Raw genomic sequence first — 20,510 nt, forward strand, 5'->3', positions numbered from 1 at the left:
TTTATAAGTACAATAAAAAAGGTTGTAGCAGGAAAGGAATTGTATTCTGATGATCACTTATAGCAGAAGCTTATTAATTCAGAACAAGGGATAGGCTTGGCCTTAATGGGGAGAAATGAGTTTCCTGTGCTAATTTATTAATTTAATGTGGAACAAAATTTATTAGGGGCTGAGGTGGGAAACCTACCAAATAAAACACAGAAAAAAGCACCTGTACATTTTGTAATAAAAAGGTTGTTAGTTGGAACTTGAGAGCTGTTTGTTACAATAGAGTCATCATGAATGAGATTCTTGGCTCTTCGTTTAAACAAATGAAGTGAAAATATAAGCCATCATAAACCCCAATTCAACAGGCTTGTTCCCAAAGCCCCTTTGAACCTGGTTTGACACTTGGTGCATCCCACAGAAGGCATGCAGCAAACAGCCCTGAGACAGCAGGCCAGGCCCTCAACATTTACTTAAGACATACCAGCCTCAGGTCTGGATCCTGAGAACATGAGGGAAGGAGGACAGAGAGGATCCACAGTTTCTTTCTCCTTTTGCATGCATGTGGCATGTGACAAGCCATAAAATGAGGGTTATAATTTGTAATTTGCATTTACTTGTTTTCTTCCTCACTTCTGTATCCCTATGCTAATTCCTAACAGCTCTTTCCCCTGGTTCACCCAGGGAACCGTTAGGAATTAGTCTATTGAATAAGTCTAAGGTTTCACCCAGACTTATTCAATCACTGTAGAGGATTACAAGCTCCTAAATAACTTTAGGGAAATTATTTTCCTGTCTCCTTCCCCTTGCAATACTATGTCCTAAATTCCCATTTTCTGAGGTGGGTTGATACAGCAAACCCTCAGATTAACTGGTTCACACTAATATGTGAATGATGCTCTCTGAAGTATTTGTCATCTTAATTTCTTTTGCTATGGAATGATGCTTTACGGAGGAAATTTCAGAAAAACATATCTAAGTGAAAAATACTGGTAGCTGGAGTATGGAAACAACAGATTGTGCAGTGGAAGAAGACAGCACCAAAACGGCGTCTCCTGCCTAGGAATCTGACCCTGGGTTTGGCACTCCTGAGGTGTCCACATTTCTCATAGCGTCATGATTTTCTCCAATGCTAAACCTTTGGGCTTACAAAAGGCATCTGTGGCACTGGCCATAGAAGTACAGTAAGGTGAGGCAGGAAGAATTTGGCTATGTGAAGGGAAAGAACAGTTAAGTAGATGGGGGATTAGCTGTATAATAATGATAATATCTACTGTTTATTGAATACTTAAAATGTGCTATGCACTCTATCATACATTATCTCTGATTGTTAAATGAAATTATGTCTAAGGAACCACTGGGAAAACAGAAATCTTTCCCTTTAGCCTCACTATACCCACTACATAGAAGAGGAAAGTGCAATTCCAGCTAATTAGGTTGCCCAAAATGACAAAACCAACTGAAGGAGAAAGCTAGGATTCATTTCCAGGTCTGCCTCTCCCTGAAACTTTTTCTCATTTAAATTCCTCTTCACAAATTCCCCAGCCAGCAGCTCTTATACATGTGGTCTTTAAGATGTGAGGGACTGCTGGGACTTCATAGCAGTCTTTTAAAAAAATATAATTTCAACTTTTATTTTAGATCCAGGAGATACATGTGCAGATTTATTGCCTAGATATATTGCGTGATGCTCAGGTTAGGGGTATGACTGATTCCATCACCTAGGTAGCAAGCATAGTACACTACAGCTTTTCAACCTTTGCCCCCTCCCTCCCTTTCCCCTATAGGAGTCTCCAGTATCTTTTGTTGCCACATCTATGTCCATGATTACCCATCGTTTAGCTCCTTCTTATAAGTGACAACATGTGGTATTTGGTTTTCTGTTCCTGTGTTACAGGATAATGTAGGATAATGGCTTCCAACTGCACCCATGTTGCTGCAAGGAACATGATTTCTTTCTTTTTTATGGCTGGGTAGTATTCTGTGGTGTATATATACAACATCTTCTTTATCCAGACCACCATTGATAGGGACCTAGGTTGACTCCATGTCTTTGCATGAGATATCTTTCCAATTGTTTGTGTCATCTCTGATTTCTTTCAGCAGTGTTTTGTAGTTCTCTTTGTGGAGATCTTCTGTCTCCTTGGTTAGGTGTATTCCTAGGTATTTTATGGCCATTGTAAATGGAATTGCATTCTTGATTTGGCTCTCAGCTTGACTGTTACTGATGTATAGAAATGCTACTGATTTTTGTACATTGATTCCATATCCTGAAATTTTACTGAAGTCATTTATGAGTTACAGGAGTCTTTTGGCAGAGTGCTTAGTGTTTCCTAGGTATAGAAGCATATAATCAGTGAAGAGAGATAGTTTGATGACTTCTTTTCCTGTTCGGATACCTTTTATTTCTTTATCTTGCCTAATTGCTCTGGCAGGGACTTCCAGTACTATGTTGAATAGAAGTAGTGAGAGAGGGCATCCATTTCTTGTTCCAGTTCTCAAGGGGATGCTTCCAGTTTTTGCTCTTTCAGTGAGATGTTGGCTATGGGTCTGTCATAGATGGCTCTTATTATGTTGAGGTATGTTCCTTCAATGCCTAGTTTATTCAGGGTTTTTGTGTTAATCATGAGGGATATTATTGAAAGCTTTTTCTGCATCTATTGAGATACTCATTTAAAAAATGGCCTACAATTTCCCTTTCATCAGATTATTTCTTCCCTATGTGAATCTAGCTATTGCATGGAGAAAAGAAGAAATACTGAGTATTGTTTGCCTCTGTGTTTGAATGGATGGCTGACAGACTGACATGGGAGTCGGGAGGAGGGGGGCAACTTCAATAGACTTTTCTACTATCTCCACCCTTTCAGGGCCTAGGAGCTGACAAAGTCCTGTGCAGGCGGCACCTCTGGATAGTTTCACAGCTGGCACAGGCCTTAAGTGATTTAGGATTAGATAGCCCTTCCCCTCCCAGGCCACAGCAAATAATTATTAGTGGAAGAAGAAACACCCTTTGAACTTCCATTGAGCATCCACATTCTCCCACGACCTGTAAGTCAAACTTCCTTAAGAATATTCTATGGAAAACGAAGCATGGTGGCTCACACCTGGAATCCCAGTGACTTTGGAGGCTGAGGCAGCAGGAGTGCTTCAGCCCAAGAGTTCGAGACCAGCCAGAGCAACATAGTGAGACCCTCTCTCTCTCTAACAAAAGAAACTTCTCCCTGTGCCCCTCCTCATAGAGTTGAGCTGTCCAGAAAAGATCTTCAAGATCATGGAGTTGACTGATACTCACAATCATAGCAATGGTATTTGCATCACCTGGGGAAAATGTTTAACCGTACTAAGGCCCAGTCTCAGCTGCCGGAGACTCTATGGAATTGTTCTGGGTTGAGGCCCAGGTGGGTTGTGAACCCCAATCCATCACAGCCCAATCCCTTGTCTTACAACTGAATGCTGTAAAGGGGAAGATGGCCACCTTTCTAGACCCAGAAACTGCTCTAGAGGGCCCAGCAACAAGCTTCTAAGCCACAAAGGTTGTGGTTCTGCCTCCTCAGATATGCCTGTCAGGCCAATTAATACCTGAATCTTGCAGTGGCTTAAATGCCAACAGCAGACCCCTGGCCAGAGCATTTTCCTTTCACCCCACACCCGGCAATTTCTCTTCATTGCCATGCTGTGCTCAGTGTGCAGACAAAATCAATAAGGAAAATATAGCTAAAAGGTTACCGTATGGCAGAGATCTCAGTAATGAAAGTGTATGTTTTTTTCCAGCAGGCCCCTTCCACTTCTTTCTTAACTATTTCCTCATTCCAAAACTACATTTTCTGTCACAGCCTATTTTCTCTCCATTTCACAAAGCATTAATAAGCCAAGTTCTAAAAAAAGAAAATACAGTTTTTTAGCCTCAAGTGAATAAAAGTAAGGTCAAAGTTCAAGGACTGATATCATCGTGATTTTGCTCTGTTCAAATTCATTTGTTTCTTAGACCAGGAAATAACTGATATGCCTGGTTAATGATCTGGAATGCCCCAAGTACTTGCTCAAGCTGCACACTTACTAAAGGGCAACATCTTTTGGATGGTAGCCACAGAACCTCCTGACCTGAAACAATATTGGGTATTCAAAATAAAGGCTGGCTGTCTGCTGAGATGAGCTGGGGAAACAGTGGTCACATACATTGGCAATAACCAGCTCACCAGTAGTAAGAGAAGATGCTTTTCCAGGGCACCATTTTATTCACAGGTTATATTTGTTTTAACAGAGAGACCATATTCTGCTTTCACTTGGTAAGAACTCAGTTCAGGGTCAAAACGTCTAATAGGAAAAGTATTCGTGTCTGAGCACAGAATTTAGGTAGAAATTGAGAACAAGAAAGTAGAGTCAGAACCCATTAAACCAGGGATTTTAAATTCCGGAGAAGAATGTACATATCTATTTAAATTCTTAGTGATGTTATTTAAAACTCTTCTATTCCTTTCAAAGTATTTAACATGACTTTGGATGTATGAGACAAATACTCTTTAGTTAATGTGCCAGCCAGCAGGTGCTCTCAAATGAAACTGTTTTGAAAACTTCTGAATATCTGGGAAATATTTCTGTAGGATGTAAAATAAAAAAAAATCACCTTATAGAATAATTTCAAAGAGAAAAGGAAGATTCATCTTGTTTGAAAGACATTATTTTTGACTGACCTGAATCTAAGCACACACTTTGGTTATGAGAAATTCCGCCTTCTGTATCTGAACTTATTATACGAAGAGTGGATGCCACTTAAAACAAAAGAGGAAGAAAGAAATCTGCTTCCTCAAGGAACAGTTTCAGCCCTTTAAATCTTAACATACAATAAAAATACTCCCATTACCACCATCACCCACTTCAGCAGCTATTCGAAGTTCATAACAATTCATAGAAAAGACCAATTGCTTAAAGCAGAATCAAAAACCCTTGAGACTTCTCAAGATTATAGGCCACAGGCATAAATAAAAGCTCTCAATAAAAATACTTCATAAACCTATTGTGTATTAAAATGTTATAAATAACTGTGCAAAGACTTAGCCGCTCTATCAACAAACAGAATTTTAGATTTCTTTTCCCAACCGGTGTGCACTCAGTCACTCAATGTACTCACTCACTGCTGATCTACATATTTACAGTTGTTTACCACATTTTGTTAAGGCTAAAAAAAAAAAAAGGAAAGAAAAAGAAAGGAAGCACTTTCTAAAGAACTTCTGTAAATTACAATCGAGCTCTCTTAAGGGTTCACTTCTCTTTGCTGATTAACTTCCAGGGTACTTACTGAAGCAGGTGTTGTGTGTGTAAAAATCAGTATAGATGAATATAGCATGTGCTGGAGTGAGACTTTGGGCTGTGAACTTCACTTCAACTCTATTTTAACCTTTTCAAAATGAGGGAAGAGGTTATGATGAAATGAATGGGTGTTGATGTACCTCACTGGTTCCTAGCACAGATCTATGGACAAGAGGAATCAAAGTGATCTGTCAATCCTGGAAACAACAAAACCAAGCAGAGTACCAGCCCGCATCACTTGAACTCAGTAGATTTAAGGAGATGCCCATATAGCAGATTCTGTTGCAAGTCCCTCAGGTGATTCTGATACTCAGTCAGGGCTGAGATGAACTAGTCAGGAACTTTCCAGTTCTTGAAAACCACAAACACTTCAATTTTGTCTTGTGTGTACACATGTTCATGAAAATAAAATCTATTATGTTAGAAATTTGGCAAATTTACATTTTATACTAAAGATATTGCTATTTAAAGGAGTTTTCTTTTAAAAAAGATATCTTTTATAATTGATAGTTTAATAATATAATTTTTCAACCCTAACTTTTCTCTCCAGTGTATTTAAATTTTGGGGTTTGCTTAAAGTATACTTAAATCATTACAAGGAAAGAAGGAAGTTGTATGGCAGACATATCTGACAGCAATAACTTAAGCATACCCTGAGAATGACCCTAGGATGTAAGAGGAATATGTGTTTGGAGTTCCAAGCTTATGAATCCAGGAGTGGACAATCCAGGGATTCATTCCTTATCAATGAGGAACATCAGAACCCATGACCTATCCTCGAACGCAGGCTGGACAGGTGATCGAGGCCCTCTGTTTTGGGTTAGATGAAAGTTGCCAGGTGGAGGTTGCTAGGGGGAGGGTGGTAAATGAAAATGCTATATAAACTGCACGCTTTTTGCAAGCAGTTGTGGTTCTCTTGTCCAGCCTGCAGCCACTGGACCACCCTGTGTGTAAGTTCCCTCAATAAACCCTGTGTCTCCTCCATTGGCTCTGGGTGTCTTCTTTGGCTTCTCAAACATGGTGCTATCCCTACTGAAGTCAATAGGGGTCTGGCACAACAAACGTAAAGTTCAAAGTCAAAAATTTCCTGCCACCTCTGATAAGAATTATAGTCTGTGGAATAATATCTCTGCCAGGCAAGTCCTGGGCTTCAGTGAGGAAGGTCTCAGGCCATGTCACGTGCTTTCCACATACCATAAAAGGAACTGGATATATATTTCATGATTGATAAACTTAGGGATAACTGGAAAAGGGTCTCTTTCCCCATGCTTAATTACATCTAAGAGTATGTTTAAAGAATTATTTAAGGAAAAAAGTAATTATGATGTTCAATTAGATCACTTTAAATGGAAATAACTTGGAATCATACTACATTGCTGTAGATGCAGACTAAGGGATCAATGACTGAACAAAGACCATCTTTGGAAAGAATAGAGCTGGGCCCAGAAAACACAACAGCTCAGGGCTCTTTAAGAAGGTGGGATAAAGAGGTAGAGAGAACCAAAAACTTGGACATCACTGAAATTTTGCTGATCACTATACTTACCTCTCTATGCTCTCCACTGGGGCAATGACTCACCAAGCCCTCCATTTTTATGGCAGTCTACCCAGCTAATTAAAAGGGTGCAAAGGATCTCGAGTGACCTAACATTGGTAATGTGTAACTTTGGGCCAGCTATTTAATTTCTCTGTGCCTCAGTTTCCTCTTCTGTAAAATAGGTGAAATTACAGTAACTCTTTCAAAGCGTTTTATGAAAATTCAGTGAGTTCTTACCTGTAGAATGATCAGCATAGTGCACAGTACACTGCAGGTGCTCAGTAAGTGTTGGATAGTATTAATTAGGTCAGATAAGTGGTCTATGCTATACCTCATATAGTCCAGGCCTTATAGCATTGGGAAGAGTAGTGCCAAAATCCCAGCATTCTAAGAGCAAGAGGAAACCCTTGAAATTATCATTCTGTTCTAAGGGTTTCGCTTGGTTTAGCACATGTTTCAATCATTCTACATATGTAATCTCAGCACTTTGGGAGGCCGAGGCGGGCAGATCACGAGGTCAGAAGATTGAGACCATCACAGCCAACATGGTAAAACCCGTCTCTACACTTAAATATAAAAAATTAGCCGAGCGTGGTGGCACACGACTGTAGGCCCAGCTACTGGGGAGGCTGAGGCAGGGGAATTGCTTGAACCCAGGAGGCGGAGGTTGCAGTGAGCTGAGATGGCGCCACTGCACTACAGCGTGGCGACAGAGCAAGACTTTGTCTCAAAAAAAAAAAAAAAAAAAAGCCATCACTTACAGACTAAGAGATTTCCCATAAAACTTGAAATTGTATCTTCTTGAAACATGTGGACATCTTTCTGCACTGGTTTGTTTCTGGGTTGTCTGAATCTGCTGCCACTGAGCTGTGGCTGCTTCCCTTAGGGCAGACAGAGGCTCTCCAGCCTGCCATAGGCCCCACCAGTCCTTCCTGTTTCTCTGGCATTAAATCAGGTGTGGGTTGCTATGGCATGGCTTTCAAAAGCAAGGCTTTCGCCTGGTAAAAAAAAAAAAATGAAAAAAGTGCTCTGTATTTATTTCTTTATCAAAAGTGAAAAAATGGAATGTAATCCCCTAGAGGGTACTTGATTTTTCTCATATCTGGCCTACTTTAGCTATTTACATTAATTGGTGACTCTAAATTCCCTTCTTTTAAAATATGAAAAACAAAGAACCCAGAGACTTTAGGTGACCGTCTGAGGCCATAAGTCTTGGCAGTGGCAGAAGCTGTATCCATAGTTGGGTCCTTTTCCCCCCAGTTACTGTTTCCACTTGTCCATTCACCTTCTTTCTAAATGAGTTAGCTAATGTGATTCAATTCATATTCCATACAGAAAAGTAGGAACAAGAGGAAGCATGGCAGCTACAATGAAGAAGTGCAGAAGGTAGCTATGGACATAGGAACCCTGTAAAGGGGGTAACCCTTCATTAGTTCTGTGACTATTTGCATCTTACTCAGGCTGTCCGTGTTTAAATATTTTGGCAGATGAATGTGATGGAATGACGCCCCTCTCCAATGGGTTGCTCTATTTTCTTTACGCTTAATTGCCCCCTTTCATGTCTAATTGTAATTTTTTTCTAACATAAGTTCCCTAATTTATTAAATGAAATGGTGGTGTGAGTGACACAAATATGAAACATGACATGTATGAAATCCTAAAACACCTAGAGAGAATGAGCTGGAAAGACAAAGCAGTGGGGACCCGGGAGGTGCTTTTCTTTCCTTGAGCTCCCTAAAGTTAATCTTTTCAGGTCTTCCTTTCTCCCTGATGAAATGAGTCTATCCTAGGGGCATATGTCACCTTCCCTGCACATGTGACAATATTTCTATGACTCATATGCTTGTCACTTCCTCAGGGGAAATGAGTATTGAACATTTTATAGCTTGTTAATGTATCTCAGTTTACTTTATTATTGGATTTTTAAAATATTTTGAGACAGTGACTTTGTGACCTGAGATTTTAAACTGTGCCTACTTTCCACCACACCATCAAAATATTCCACAGATAACTGCTCAGTTTAATTTCATATGGAAAATCTGTGATTAATTTCTAGTTCTACCACTTGGCATTTGTGAGTTCATCCTCAAAAGATACCCACATCCCAGTCCCTGATGATTTGAGACCTCTACGAGCTTTGTCATAAAATGAGCCTGAAAATATCTCTTTTAGTGGCTATTGGAAGAAAGAAATAAGATCCATGTTGTGTAAGTGCTTTGCAAACTGTAAAGCACCAAGCATTGAGATCCATGTTCCATAAGTGCTTTGCAAACTGTAAAGCACCAAGCATATGTGCCCTGACAATGAGACATGGTCCCAGAATACTGGGAACACAAGATGCTCTGAGAAAGGCAGGCCGTGGAACTCATGACTCTCATGTCCATCTCAAGAGACAAAAGAGACTAAAAGAGAAGTGGATTATTAAAAATAAGCCTCAGTTAGGAAGCAGAGTCTCCAGGGAGAACAGTGGGTTTCATGACACATTCCTTTGTGCCCTCAGAATGTGTGCAAGCTTCTATTTTGGCTTCTATTATGTTGTTGAATATATATGATTATCTACCTACCTTTCCTACTCCCCAGCATCCTATAAACTGAGCATTTCAGGAAAAGACCTGTGTCAGGCATCTTTGCCTCTCTGGTACTTAGACCAATATCTTCTGGATACTTCCAGCCTGTTAAGTTAACATGTGCTACTTAGTGTGACAGAATAATACCTATCCTCAAAACATGTCCACATCCCAGTCCCTGAAATCTGAGAGCACATGTTACCTTATGTTGCAAAAGGGACTTTTGCAGATTTGATCAACTTCAGATCTCAAGATGAGGAAATTATCCTGAATTATCCAGTTGGGCTCCATATCATCACAGGGTCCTTATAAGAGGGACCCTAGAGAGGAAAATGAGATGTGATGATGAAATCAGAGGTTGGAGAGATGGACTGGAAAGATAGAGGCAAGGGCCACAAGCTAAGGAATGCTAGATTCTGGAAAAAGCAAAGAAGCAATTTTCCCTGGAGGCCTCCAGAAAGAATGCAGCCTGACCAATACTGTTATTTTGGACTTTTGACTTTCAGAATTATAAGAGAATGAATTGTGTTAAGCCACCAAGTTTGTTACAGCAGCAATAGGAAACTAATACACTTAGATAAGAAAGTACATGAATAACTGGCATTTGAATGAATGAGTGAGGAAATGAATAGAGGAATTAATGGAAAGAGCTCTAGATAGAAAGCGGAAAGGCCCAGGTTCAGGTCTCAGCATAGATAATAAGCAGACCTGTCATTTAACTTGGGGCCTATCGTGTAAACTCTCTGGAAGTCCTCAGCATAAGAGCCAATGCTGTGGAATCAGACTGACCAGGGTTCAAAACCCTTCTAGGCTACTTCTTGGTTGTACATCCTCAGGCAAGCACTCGCCTCTCTGAGCCTATGTCCACATCTGTAAGATAGGGATAGTGACAGCACCTCCTGCACAAAATTCTTGTGGAGACTGAATGAGCTACAGTCTAGTCATATTTGATGCGGCTCTGAACTAGGTAAATTTGAAATTGTGGTCACATGAAAATGTTATTAATGTCACTTCATGCACAAAACTTGAAATCATGCAAATTCCCCAATTAAAAAAAGGTCAGGAATGGCAAAGCTGGTAAACTGTAAACCTCTGATTACCACATGGTGGGACCGTCTCAGTTGCTGAACAGAAAACACCCATTGTCCTTTGAAAGAATCCATGTTGAATTATGCAAGCTATAAATTACACAAGCAACAAATTATGAAAGGTCTTTGGGAACATACCCCCTGAACAAAATATGACTACTTTTAATGCATGCAAAGCAATTAGCAGGGGCCTGGAACACAGAAAGCTATTACTCTGCTATTATTATATTAGCTCAATGATAAAAGACTCAGAACAAACATTGCCACCACAGTGGAAAATGAAAGTAACTCCAGCTTTCCCAGGGGCCTAAGCTTCACATGGCCCTCTGGCTCCTTTCAGAGAAATCTTGCAAGTTAGAAAATCTGAGACAGGTGTGCTAATGACACCCCATATTACGAAGCAATAAATTTCCCAGCTCTTGCCTGAAACGCAGAATTTGGCCGCAGGGAGGTGTTAACTATGTGCTCCACTAGTATCACCACGCATACATCTTGCATAAACTATTTTGCTGCTATTAGCCTTATTTAGAATAATAGAATTTGTGAGATGAAGGGGTCTCCCTGGGACTTGGCACCACCCAGCATCACCTGCCCTTCTCTCTTTTCTCGTTTCTTGAATGCCCAGGGCACAAGGCTGTCCCTAGTGCACATGAGAAGTTCAGTAAGTGTTTGTTAAATGCACAGTGACCTTTACAGTTCATGTAACCCACCTCCCTCTCCCATTTTATAGATAAGGAGCCTGAGGCCAATTAAAGGAATGACTGAAACATCCCTATCATGTGACATTAATTCAAGTTAATGACGGTCTTCTCCCTAAAGGGAAGAGTTCATTTCCCAAAATGAATAGACTGGGTTATGGAGAGGTAATAGTTTTAAAACACATTTCTTAAAGCATATCTGTTTTTCTAAGCAGCTTCCAGTTTTGCAACATGAATGCTGCTGACGATGTTAAGTGTCTACACCACAGATTTGGCTAATAACTGTTTAAGAGCTCAGAAGAGAATAAGCAAAAGAAAATATGAATCTGAATGAAAGAGATCCACCATGAAGAAATCAGATATACCCCAAGAGTGATGCCTGATTATTTAGTTTCAATGAAGCCAGGTGTTACGTGTGATAGGGAACAAATAATTTACTTCACAGATTCATATGACCCTTTGAGGCTGCATCGAACCATTCAATGCAGAATTGAGTCCCATTTTGTACTTACACCTCAACTTTGTACCAAAGCAGATACAATATCTACGAAGAATTCAGAGCTAGGAGGACTGAAATTTTTTTCCCTCTCTTTAGGTGGCCACATATCAGGAAACACTGAGCATGCATTCCCTTTGTCAAGACCGCCCTCTCAAGAAGAATCTAAGCCCTTTCCCTAGAAATTGATCTTAGTGGTTTTTCCACTGTCTCTATGAAGCTAACTGTAATTTCTTCTGAGGTAGCTTAAGTCAACTCTTTGCATTATCTTCACTGCACATGGGAAAGAATTCTTACTACCTTCTTGAAGTAGCCCTGTGTAGATTTCAAGAGTCAACAATTTAGGATGCAGCCTCTTAAGGTTAACTATGGCCAGATTTCTTAACTTACTTTGATACTTTTACTTGTATTAACATGTTCCTCCCAATCCCTTTTCACAACCAGTTCGGTTGCAGAGCCCACAAATTCAGGTAAGCTAATGCCACATTATGCTAATCAGCTGGGTTCCTATGCTTGCTTTCTCAAACCCACTTGTTTTTAGCCAGCAAAAACCTAGGGCTGCCCAGTGATGACCTCACATTTCCACCAATGTCCTTGCCTTTTAAAGCTTTTCATACATAGTTGTGCAGTTGATGCTGGGTCTCTATTTGTGATTTGAAGTGATTTTCAGTAGAAGTCCTAAATTTATCTATATACAGTGTCTGTGCTGTTTCTATTGTATTTCCCTTTTCCACCATACCACAGCCTTCTCATCTGTATAGGCAACCTGGACCATACTCAGATTAGATGTCCTGCTTCCTGGCCTGGCAGCTTTGCTGGTGTTAAAGGACAGTGGGATAAGGGCTATCAGAAGAAGACAAAGACCTGTTATTTCACTGACTGCTTACTCTCTTTGGACCTCTTTAGACTCCTTGTTGCCTGAGGTGCAAGGCCAGACCCAGGAGGACTGCATACACCCCAGACCCCATCCAGCTCTTCCCTGTACTCTCAGTCTCACTGTAACTTTTTATTTCCAGGTCATTACTTAATTATCTGCAGGTGCTTATTCTCCACAAGCCTGCTTTGAAGATTCACACCACTGCAGCTTTACCTAGGTGTCCCTTCTACCTGGAATGCCCTTCATGGAGTTCTCTACTCCACAGGCCCACCTTAAATGTCACACCTCTGGCAAGTATTTATTCCTCACCTCCTCAGCCAGGATGAGGCATTCTCTCTCCTGTGCTCCCAGAGAATGTTGTACACACCTCTCTTTTAGTCCTGGCCTCAGAGTACTGCAATGTTTATACAAGTCTCTCTTATTCACCACAAACTTATTTTTTGCATCTTCCTAGAATCAAATCTACACTCTGTTTCACAGTAGGAGTTTATGAAATGAATGAATTGAATAAACATGTATGATTCCTCAAAACAGAGGTGACTAGGTGGCTCTTAGCACTGGGGTCTGGAACATACCTTTTATTTATCTCTGGGTTAGAGAGGACAAACCTAGAGAAATACAAGAAAAACAAGCAGACCAGTACCCAGCCAAGAATAATAAACATGGTGTACCTGATAGACCATTATATTAACAGTTTCTTCTTTTTTCTGCTCTGGAGATCCTTGACTCTGCAATAGATTTCGTACTGTTTCTTCCATCCTGAGAAACAAAAATATTAAGAATTTCTTAAAGAAGGTTTCTAATTAACACGGATCCATTCAAGTTGTAGATATCACTCTTTTATGCGTATTTCCCAAGCTTCAACCTGGAAATCTCTTTTCTCTCTATTTCATCTTCTATTAATTATCTGTCATGAAGTCTTTTGCAGCCATTCTTTGGGATGCTTCTACATTCTCTTTCTCTACCATTCAGGTCCCCTTCTTTGTTCTTGGACATCTAAACTCATGCACCTATCTCCCAATATCCCTCTTCATTTCCAATCACTTCTTTTTAATTTGATAGAGTATCACTACATCAATCTTCCTAAAAAACCACTTTGATTTTTAAACACCAATTTTCAAAGTTAACACATATTGTAGGAATGCATTCTTCCCATTAATCTACTGTCAGGTCTTTCTGTGATGGTCTTTCTATGACAGCACGTAAAGATTTACTTCATTCTTCTCAACTACAGTCATGCATTGCTTCATAACAGGAATATGTTCTGAGAAATGTTGAAATGCATCATTAGGTGATTTTGTCATTTTGCAAACTGCATAGAGTGTACTTATATAAACCCAGATGGGATAGCCTACTACACAACTAGGCTATATGGTATTACCTATTGCTCCTAGGCTACAAACCTGTATAACATGTTAATGTCCTGAGCACTGTAGAAAAACTATAAAACAATAATATTTGTGTATCTAAACATACCTAAATATAGAAAAGGTACAGGAAAAATACCATATAAAAGACTTAAAATGGTGCACCTGTATAGGCCACTTGCCACGAATGGAGCTCACAGGACTGGAAGTTGCTCTGGGTGAGTCAGTGAGTGAGGAGTGAGTGAATGTGAAGGCCAGGACACTACTGTATACTATGAACACTGTATACTCTAAACACTGCAAACTTACACTGCACTAAATTTATAAAAAATATTTTTCTTTCTTTAATAATAAACTTTAGCTTACTATAATTTTTACTTTATAAACTTTTAAATTTTTAAAAAACTCGTTGACACTTGTAATGACATTTATCTTAAAACATAAACATGTATAAGTTATATAAAAATATTTTCTGTATGTCCTTAGTATATAAGCTTTTTAAAAATTGTTTTAAAAAACATTTTTTTGGCTGGGCACGGTGGCTCATGCCTGTAATCTCAGCACTTTGGGAGGCTGAGGTGGGTGGCTCACCTGAGGTCAGGAGTTTGAAACTAGCCTGACCAATATGGTGAAACCCCATCTCCACTAAAAATACAAAAATTAGCTGGGTGTGGTGGCAAACTCTTATAATCCCAGCTACTCGGGAGGCTGAGACAGGAGAATCGCTTGAACCTGGAAGGCAGAGGTTGCAGTGAGCCAGGATCACACACACCACCGCACTCTAGCCTGGGCGACAGAGACTCTATCTGAAAACAAACAAACAAACAAACAAACAAAAAACACTTTTGGCTGGGCACGGTGGGTCACCCCTATAATCCCAACACTTTGGGAGGCTGACGTGGGTGGATCACCTGAGGTCAGGAGTTCAAGAGCAGCCTGGCCAACATGATGAAACCCCGTCTTTACTAAAAATACAAAAATTAGCCGGGTGTGGTGGCAGGTGCCTGTAATCCAGCTACTCCAGAGGCTGAGGCACAAGAATCGCTTGAACCCGGGAGGCGGAGGTTGCAGTGAGCTGAGATCGTGCCACTGCACTCCAGCCTGGGCGACAAGAACAAAACTCTGTCTCAAAAAAAAAAAAAAATTTTTTTTTACATTATTTTATTAAAAACTAAGGCACAAACAAACACATTAGACTAGGCCTACGCAGGGTCAGGGTCATCAGGATGTCACCCGCCAACAGGAATTTTTCAGCTCCATTATAGTTTTAAGAGACCACAGTTTTGCATCCAGTCCACAGTTGACCAAATATCATTATGTGGCACATGAATGTGCTTCCTAGTATGTCATGTTGAGAATGTAAGTTACTTAAGCATTCCCCTACTTATGAAATTTAAATTACTTCAAAATTTTTGTTATTTCAAACAATCAACATCTTTACACATACCTCTTTATACACATGTATAAGTGTTTCTACAAATTATAATATATATTACATGTTATAATCTTGTTTTGTTTTAAATGTGTACCTCCAGTGATTCCCCATCACCCCAAAGTAAAGAGTAAAGGAAACACACCCATTCCCATTTCCAGACATTTGCTTATGCTGGTGATACTTCTTAGAATGCCCCCTCCATTTCATCTTCCTGTATTTCATCCCTCTTTTCAAATTTACCTTAAGTTTCACTTCCTAAGATATCTCCTCATTGATCTCCTGCTTCTTTGAATTCTTATAGACCTATACTTCAAACCATTTACTCTATCACTTAAAAATCCTTCACTTTAATGCTCAAATATTTTGTGTATGTAGGTCTTATCTTCTGGAATAAATGACAACATTTGGTATAGGACTATGCCATGTATTTCTAATGTATCTCTCTCAATTGTAGATAAAATACATACTCACTAGACATTATTATATGAATCCTTTGCTAATTCATTTTTTAAAGTATGAAGTAGTTACTCTATGCCAGATGCTCACCCTGTATGTTCAGACTGTGTCTGGATGACCTTGTCATTGGGGCCCACCATGAAGATTCATAGACCCAAACTCTGGGAGCAAGAAGCCTGAACTCAATGCCCTGAACACGATGCTCTCTGTCCAGAACCTGAACTGGTTATCTTTTCCAGGCCCATCTTGAAGCATGTATTTTAGTGACTCAGTATGACACTGGTTGAAGAGAACTGTGAAGAAAAGCAGGCTGATCCAGCTTCTCCCTCTTACTAAGGGCTTCTCGTATGACAAATTAAGGGCTCTAGGAGACAAGTGAATCCGCTGATGTGGGAAGCCCATTGCAGTAAGCAGGATAGGACAGTTCAAAATGCCACCTTTCTAATATGGCACGTAACTACTCAGCAGCAGAGTGAAGAAATTGCAGACAACTGGGACAGGCCAGACCTAGACTATTAATTGGAGAAATTCCGCCTTTACAGAGGATGGCACAAGGACTCATTTGGGTTTTCAGGAAGATGGTGGGCGCTGGTTATGAGTACTCTAAAAATGATTTGTGACCACACATTTATACAAGCCACCTCTGCATGTATCCAGCTGAGACAGCAGAAGCTGTTCCCTATATTTTCACAAATCTTATGTTATTAATAATAACTCAATTTAATAGTACTTTTAACTTGTCAAAGAACTGTCTCATCTGTTCATCATTATAATTTGCTTTTAAAAAATCATTCTATCTATTTGGTAGATGAGAAACCTAAGGTACAGAAAGGTTAGATGGTTTGCTTAAGAGATCATGGTTAGTTGGATAGGGAGTTTGCATGAAATCATTTTTACTGACTCTAAATACAGCAGCCTCTTTCTACTTGACCTTATTGATATTCAGGAAAATGGTTTTAAATGAATAAGAGTCTTAACTCCTAACTAGGAGTTACCTTGGCGAACAACTTTGGTTGATGAACCCAAGAAGGCAACAATACCATTTCTGACCCGGGGAGAGCATGAGAAAAACTAAGCTTATGTGGAAAAAAAAAAAATCAGTGCAAAGAAGTCACAAATTCTGAAATAATAAGTGATCAGAACCGATTGCTAATACTTGATTTCATTTTATGTAACAAGCTCTTGAGTGGTATCAGATTTTCCATCATGTTTGCCGAACTATCATAAACAAGGAAGTAATGACAGTGGTCCTAAGACTTGCCCAAGATCACTCAGCTTGTTCCTGGCAGATAAAGGCCTGGTATCCTGGTTTTCTAAATATTAGTCTACTTTCTTCCCACCTTAGCACAGAAGTTGGATGTCTTCTTTTAATCCTTATTGCATTCATTTTTAAACATCTGACTTAAAAGTGGCCAAATAGTTAGAACTCGGTTAAAATGAAATCATATTATTTTCTACTAAGTTAAAACACAATCCTGTCTCAATGCATATCTTGCTAAATTATCTCTTCTGTAAAATTACAAGCTATAGACACAAGTTGCTGGATCAAAAAGAAAAATATCTATTCACCTTTCCCCCATTTTTCTTGGCTTTATACTTAAAAAATAGGAAAAAGTGGGGGTGGACAGGAAATTGTTAAAACAATCTTGAGCAGTTCAGAACCTTTAGTAATATGGTAAACACTTTTCTGGCACTACTTTATGATTAATCAAAACCAATTACATTTCCCACCTACGTCTTGGAACAGAATCACAGGGCCCCATCCTAACCCTTGGTAAAAAATCAAGTTGTCCTATGTTTTTATAACCTCTATGAATCATGTCACAGAGAAAATGTTTTAAACCTGATAAAAATATGCCATTATTTACTCCCTGCTGACACCTTTTTTTAAAAGTTCTCATTTAACAAACTTCTCTATTTTCCCAAAAATCAAAGACTAAAGCATCATCCATTGTTGTTTGATGCCCAATTACATTTTGCTTCATTTTATTATTTCGACAGCTAATGAATGAAAGTTTGCATTACTAGCCAGCACATATTACAGTTCCACCATCTGTCTCCCCAATATGATTAAGAAATAAGCCAATTCCTCCCTCTCCCTCTGGTTCAGGCTTGGGCAGAGTTTTGTGTGTTTTGTTTGTTTGTTTATTAAATAGCTGGTTGCAATTTATTCTTAAACACTCACCTTAATTCATGTCTTCTAGCTCTCCATCTCCTTCCCCCACCTGAAACTAAGACCCCTTTTTCTCCTAAATATTGGTCAAGTAGCTGCCATAACTAAAAATATAGAAACCAAAATTATACTTAATGAGTTGTAATAAATTCTAACATACATCAAGTGAACTATTTTTAAACAGCTAACTCCTAGGACAGCCAGAGGAAACAAACTAAATACATATGCAAACAGTATGTCTCAGGTAACATTAGGTATAAATGCAGGCATTTCATTTTATTAAAATAGATTCCATTTTTTAAGGTACACATTATGTAATCAATAAATTCTTATTATAGTGTTTCCTCTGGGAGAAGCAAAAACCTTGCTTAAGAAGGGCACTAAGTTAAAATTAGGGAAATCACATATTAAAACTAATGCATGAGAAGAGTAACAACTCAAAAGCACCAAAGAGCAGGATTAGTGAGCCATTTTAACTAAATTCTCTCCCAGTTCCCAGGGGACTACCTTTGTCATTGACCTCCTTTTAAAGTGGGGACCACTGGGGTACTTGTCACTGGATCTGTTTCCAGTGTCTCAAGAGCTGGTCCGTCTAGACACCAAAGGAAGATCCTTCTGAAAGAAAATGTTAAAACACACTGGTTTTCTGAACTCTTTCATGGTAAGACAACACTTGATAAAATCAAAGGCCTTCTTTGTAATCAGAGAATATGGATTGGACTTTGAAGACCTGGACTTATTCAATAATGAAAGCAGTGTTGGAAAATATGGCTCCAAGAGACATTAGAAGCTGATTATTCCAACATGTAAATGACTGTGGGCTTTTTCACATGCCTTCCCTCCAACCCCAACCCAAAATCTAGCCCTCTGTTTTGATTAATGACACTCTAGGGACTGATCCAATTATTACAACAAATTGTTCTTTTTGACCCCTCTATTCAGATATTCAATTGAGACTAACTTCATTTTTGACAGAAATAGAAAAGAACAGAAAACAAGAAGCCACTCAAGAAGTTATTCTCCCCAACTCACACTGATAACTGATAGAGTTCATTCAATTGAAGGCTGAACCAAATTAAATTTTGTTTTTAGAAAATATTTTAACGTGTTTACTTGCTGATTAATCAAATGCCAACTTAATAATGAAATTAACCATGAAATTATTCAATATTCCTTAATACTCTTCTAGTCAGGTGAGAGGCTGCAAGAAGTGACCGCCACATTCCCTTTGATTCCCCCATACCATGAAGTTTGTCAAGAGCTGCTGCTGAAACTTGCAAATTGCTTTTCCTTGTTTCACTGTATTTGACTCCCAGTCTTCTCACTTTGAGAAATTGTGTCGATTTAAGAAAGGGTCCCACCATGACTGAACTTCATTTAATGACAGGAAGAAAGAGGCTGCAGTTAAATTAGAAAGAGGCAGGGGGAATAGGGTCCCTGAAGCATCCCTCCTTCACCCTAGGCTTCCCCCCTAGGAAACCTGACACAACACAGCCCCATGTAGAGAACAATGCTCATCTTCTAGAGCCAATGGCAACAAAGAGGACCAGCATACTTCCCATATTGGCTGGAAAAGAAGGAATACTTGCAATAAAATACTAGCTCCCTCATATTGGATGCCTATGTAGTAGGGTTAAATATCAACGCATACTTCACTTAGGATGTTCAAGACAAACAAAATTCATTTATTTGTATATAACCAAACTAGTCTGTTCCTTGAACCTCCACAATATGACTAGCATTAATTCTTGTTCTAAACCATAGTTTAAATCCTAACCCTAGTCCCTTATGATGGATTTCTAAAATTTTTAAATGTTTTAATTTTAAAAATCCAAAACAGGTGTCCATCAACATACAACTATCCTATGCATTTCCTACAGTGGAATATATACCAGCAATCAAAAGGAATAACTGATGTATGCAGCAACATTGAAGAATCTCACAAACTATGCTAAGTTAAAGAAGCCACACACAAAAGACAAAATACTGTATGATTTCATTTATACAAAATTCTAGTAGAGGCAAAATTAATCTATGGTGGAAAATTTAAGAATAGCAATTGCCTTGGGTGGTGGCAGGGATTGACTGGTAAGGATATAAAGGAACTTACTGGGATAAGAGTAATGTTCTGTAACTCTATAGGGATTTGGACTGCACAGGGTATATGCATTTGTTGGAATTCAGCCAATGTTACATTTAAGATTTATGTATTTCATTGTATGTAAATTTTATCAAAAAAAGAGAACTGTAAACACATATGGAACTCCAGTTATTGATATATATGTACACCTTGGGAATATGCCTTTGACTTACTTTTTTTTTTTTTTTTGAGACAGGGTCTCACTCTGTCACCCAGGCTGGAAGGTTGCAGTGGTGCAATCTTGACTCACTGCAACCTTTGCTTCCCAGGTTCAAGTGATTTTCCAGCCTCAGCCTCCAGATAACTGGAACTACAGGCATGAGCCATCAATGCCTGGTTAAATTTTGTATTTTTCGGAGAGACAGGGTTTTGCCATGTTTCCCA

General features: G+C 39.2%; 1 protein-coding gene across 24 annotated transcripts in view; it reads right to left on the minus strand.

The window, feature by feature from the left end:
• NCKAP5 (NCK associated protein 5) overlaps positions 1-20,510 on the minus strand; it is a 993,533-nt gene that overhangs the window by 312,266 nt on the left and 660,757 nt on the right. For 23 of the 24 annotated variants that reach the window (XM_054549292.2, XM_054549288.2, XM_054549290.2 and 20 more), the window contains one exon: positions 13,227-13,314. The exons of the other annotated variant lie outside the window; for it this stretch is intronic. In XM_054549292.2, the coding sequence (XP_054405267.2) occupies positions 13,227-13,314 (88 nt within the window). The remainder of the gene's footprint in view (positions 1-13,226; positions 13,315-20,510) is intronic. 24 annotated transcript variants of the gene reach the window in all.

This window comes from Pongo abelii, chromosome 11, assembly GCF_028885655.2.
Source record: "Pongo abelii isolate AG06213 chromosome 11, NHGRI_mPonAbe1-v2.0_pri, whole genome shotgun sequence".
Classification (NCBI taxonomy): domain Eukaryota; kingdom Metazoa; phylum Chordata; class Mammalia; order Primates; family Hominidae; genus Pongo; species Pongo abelii.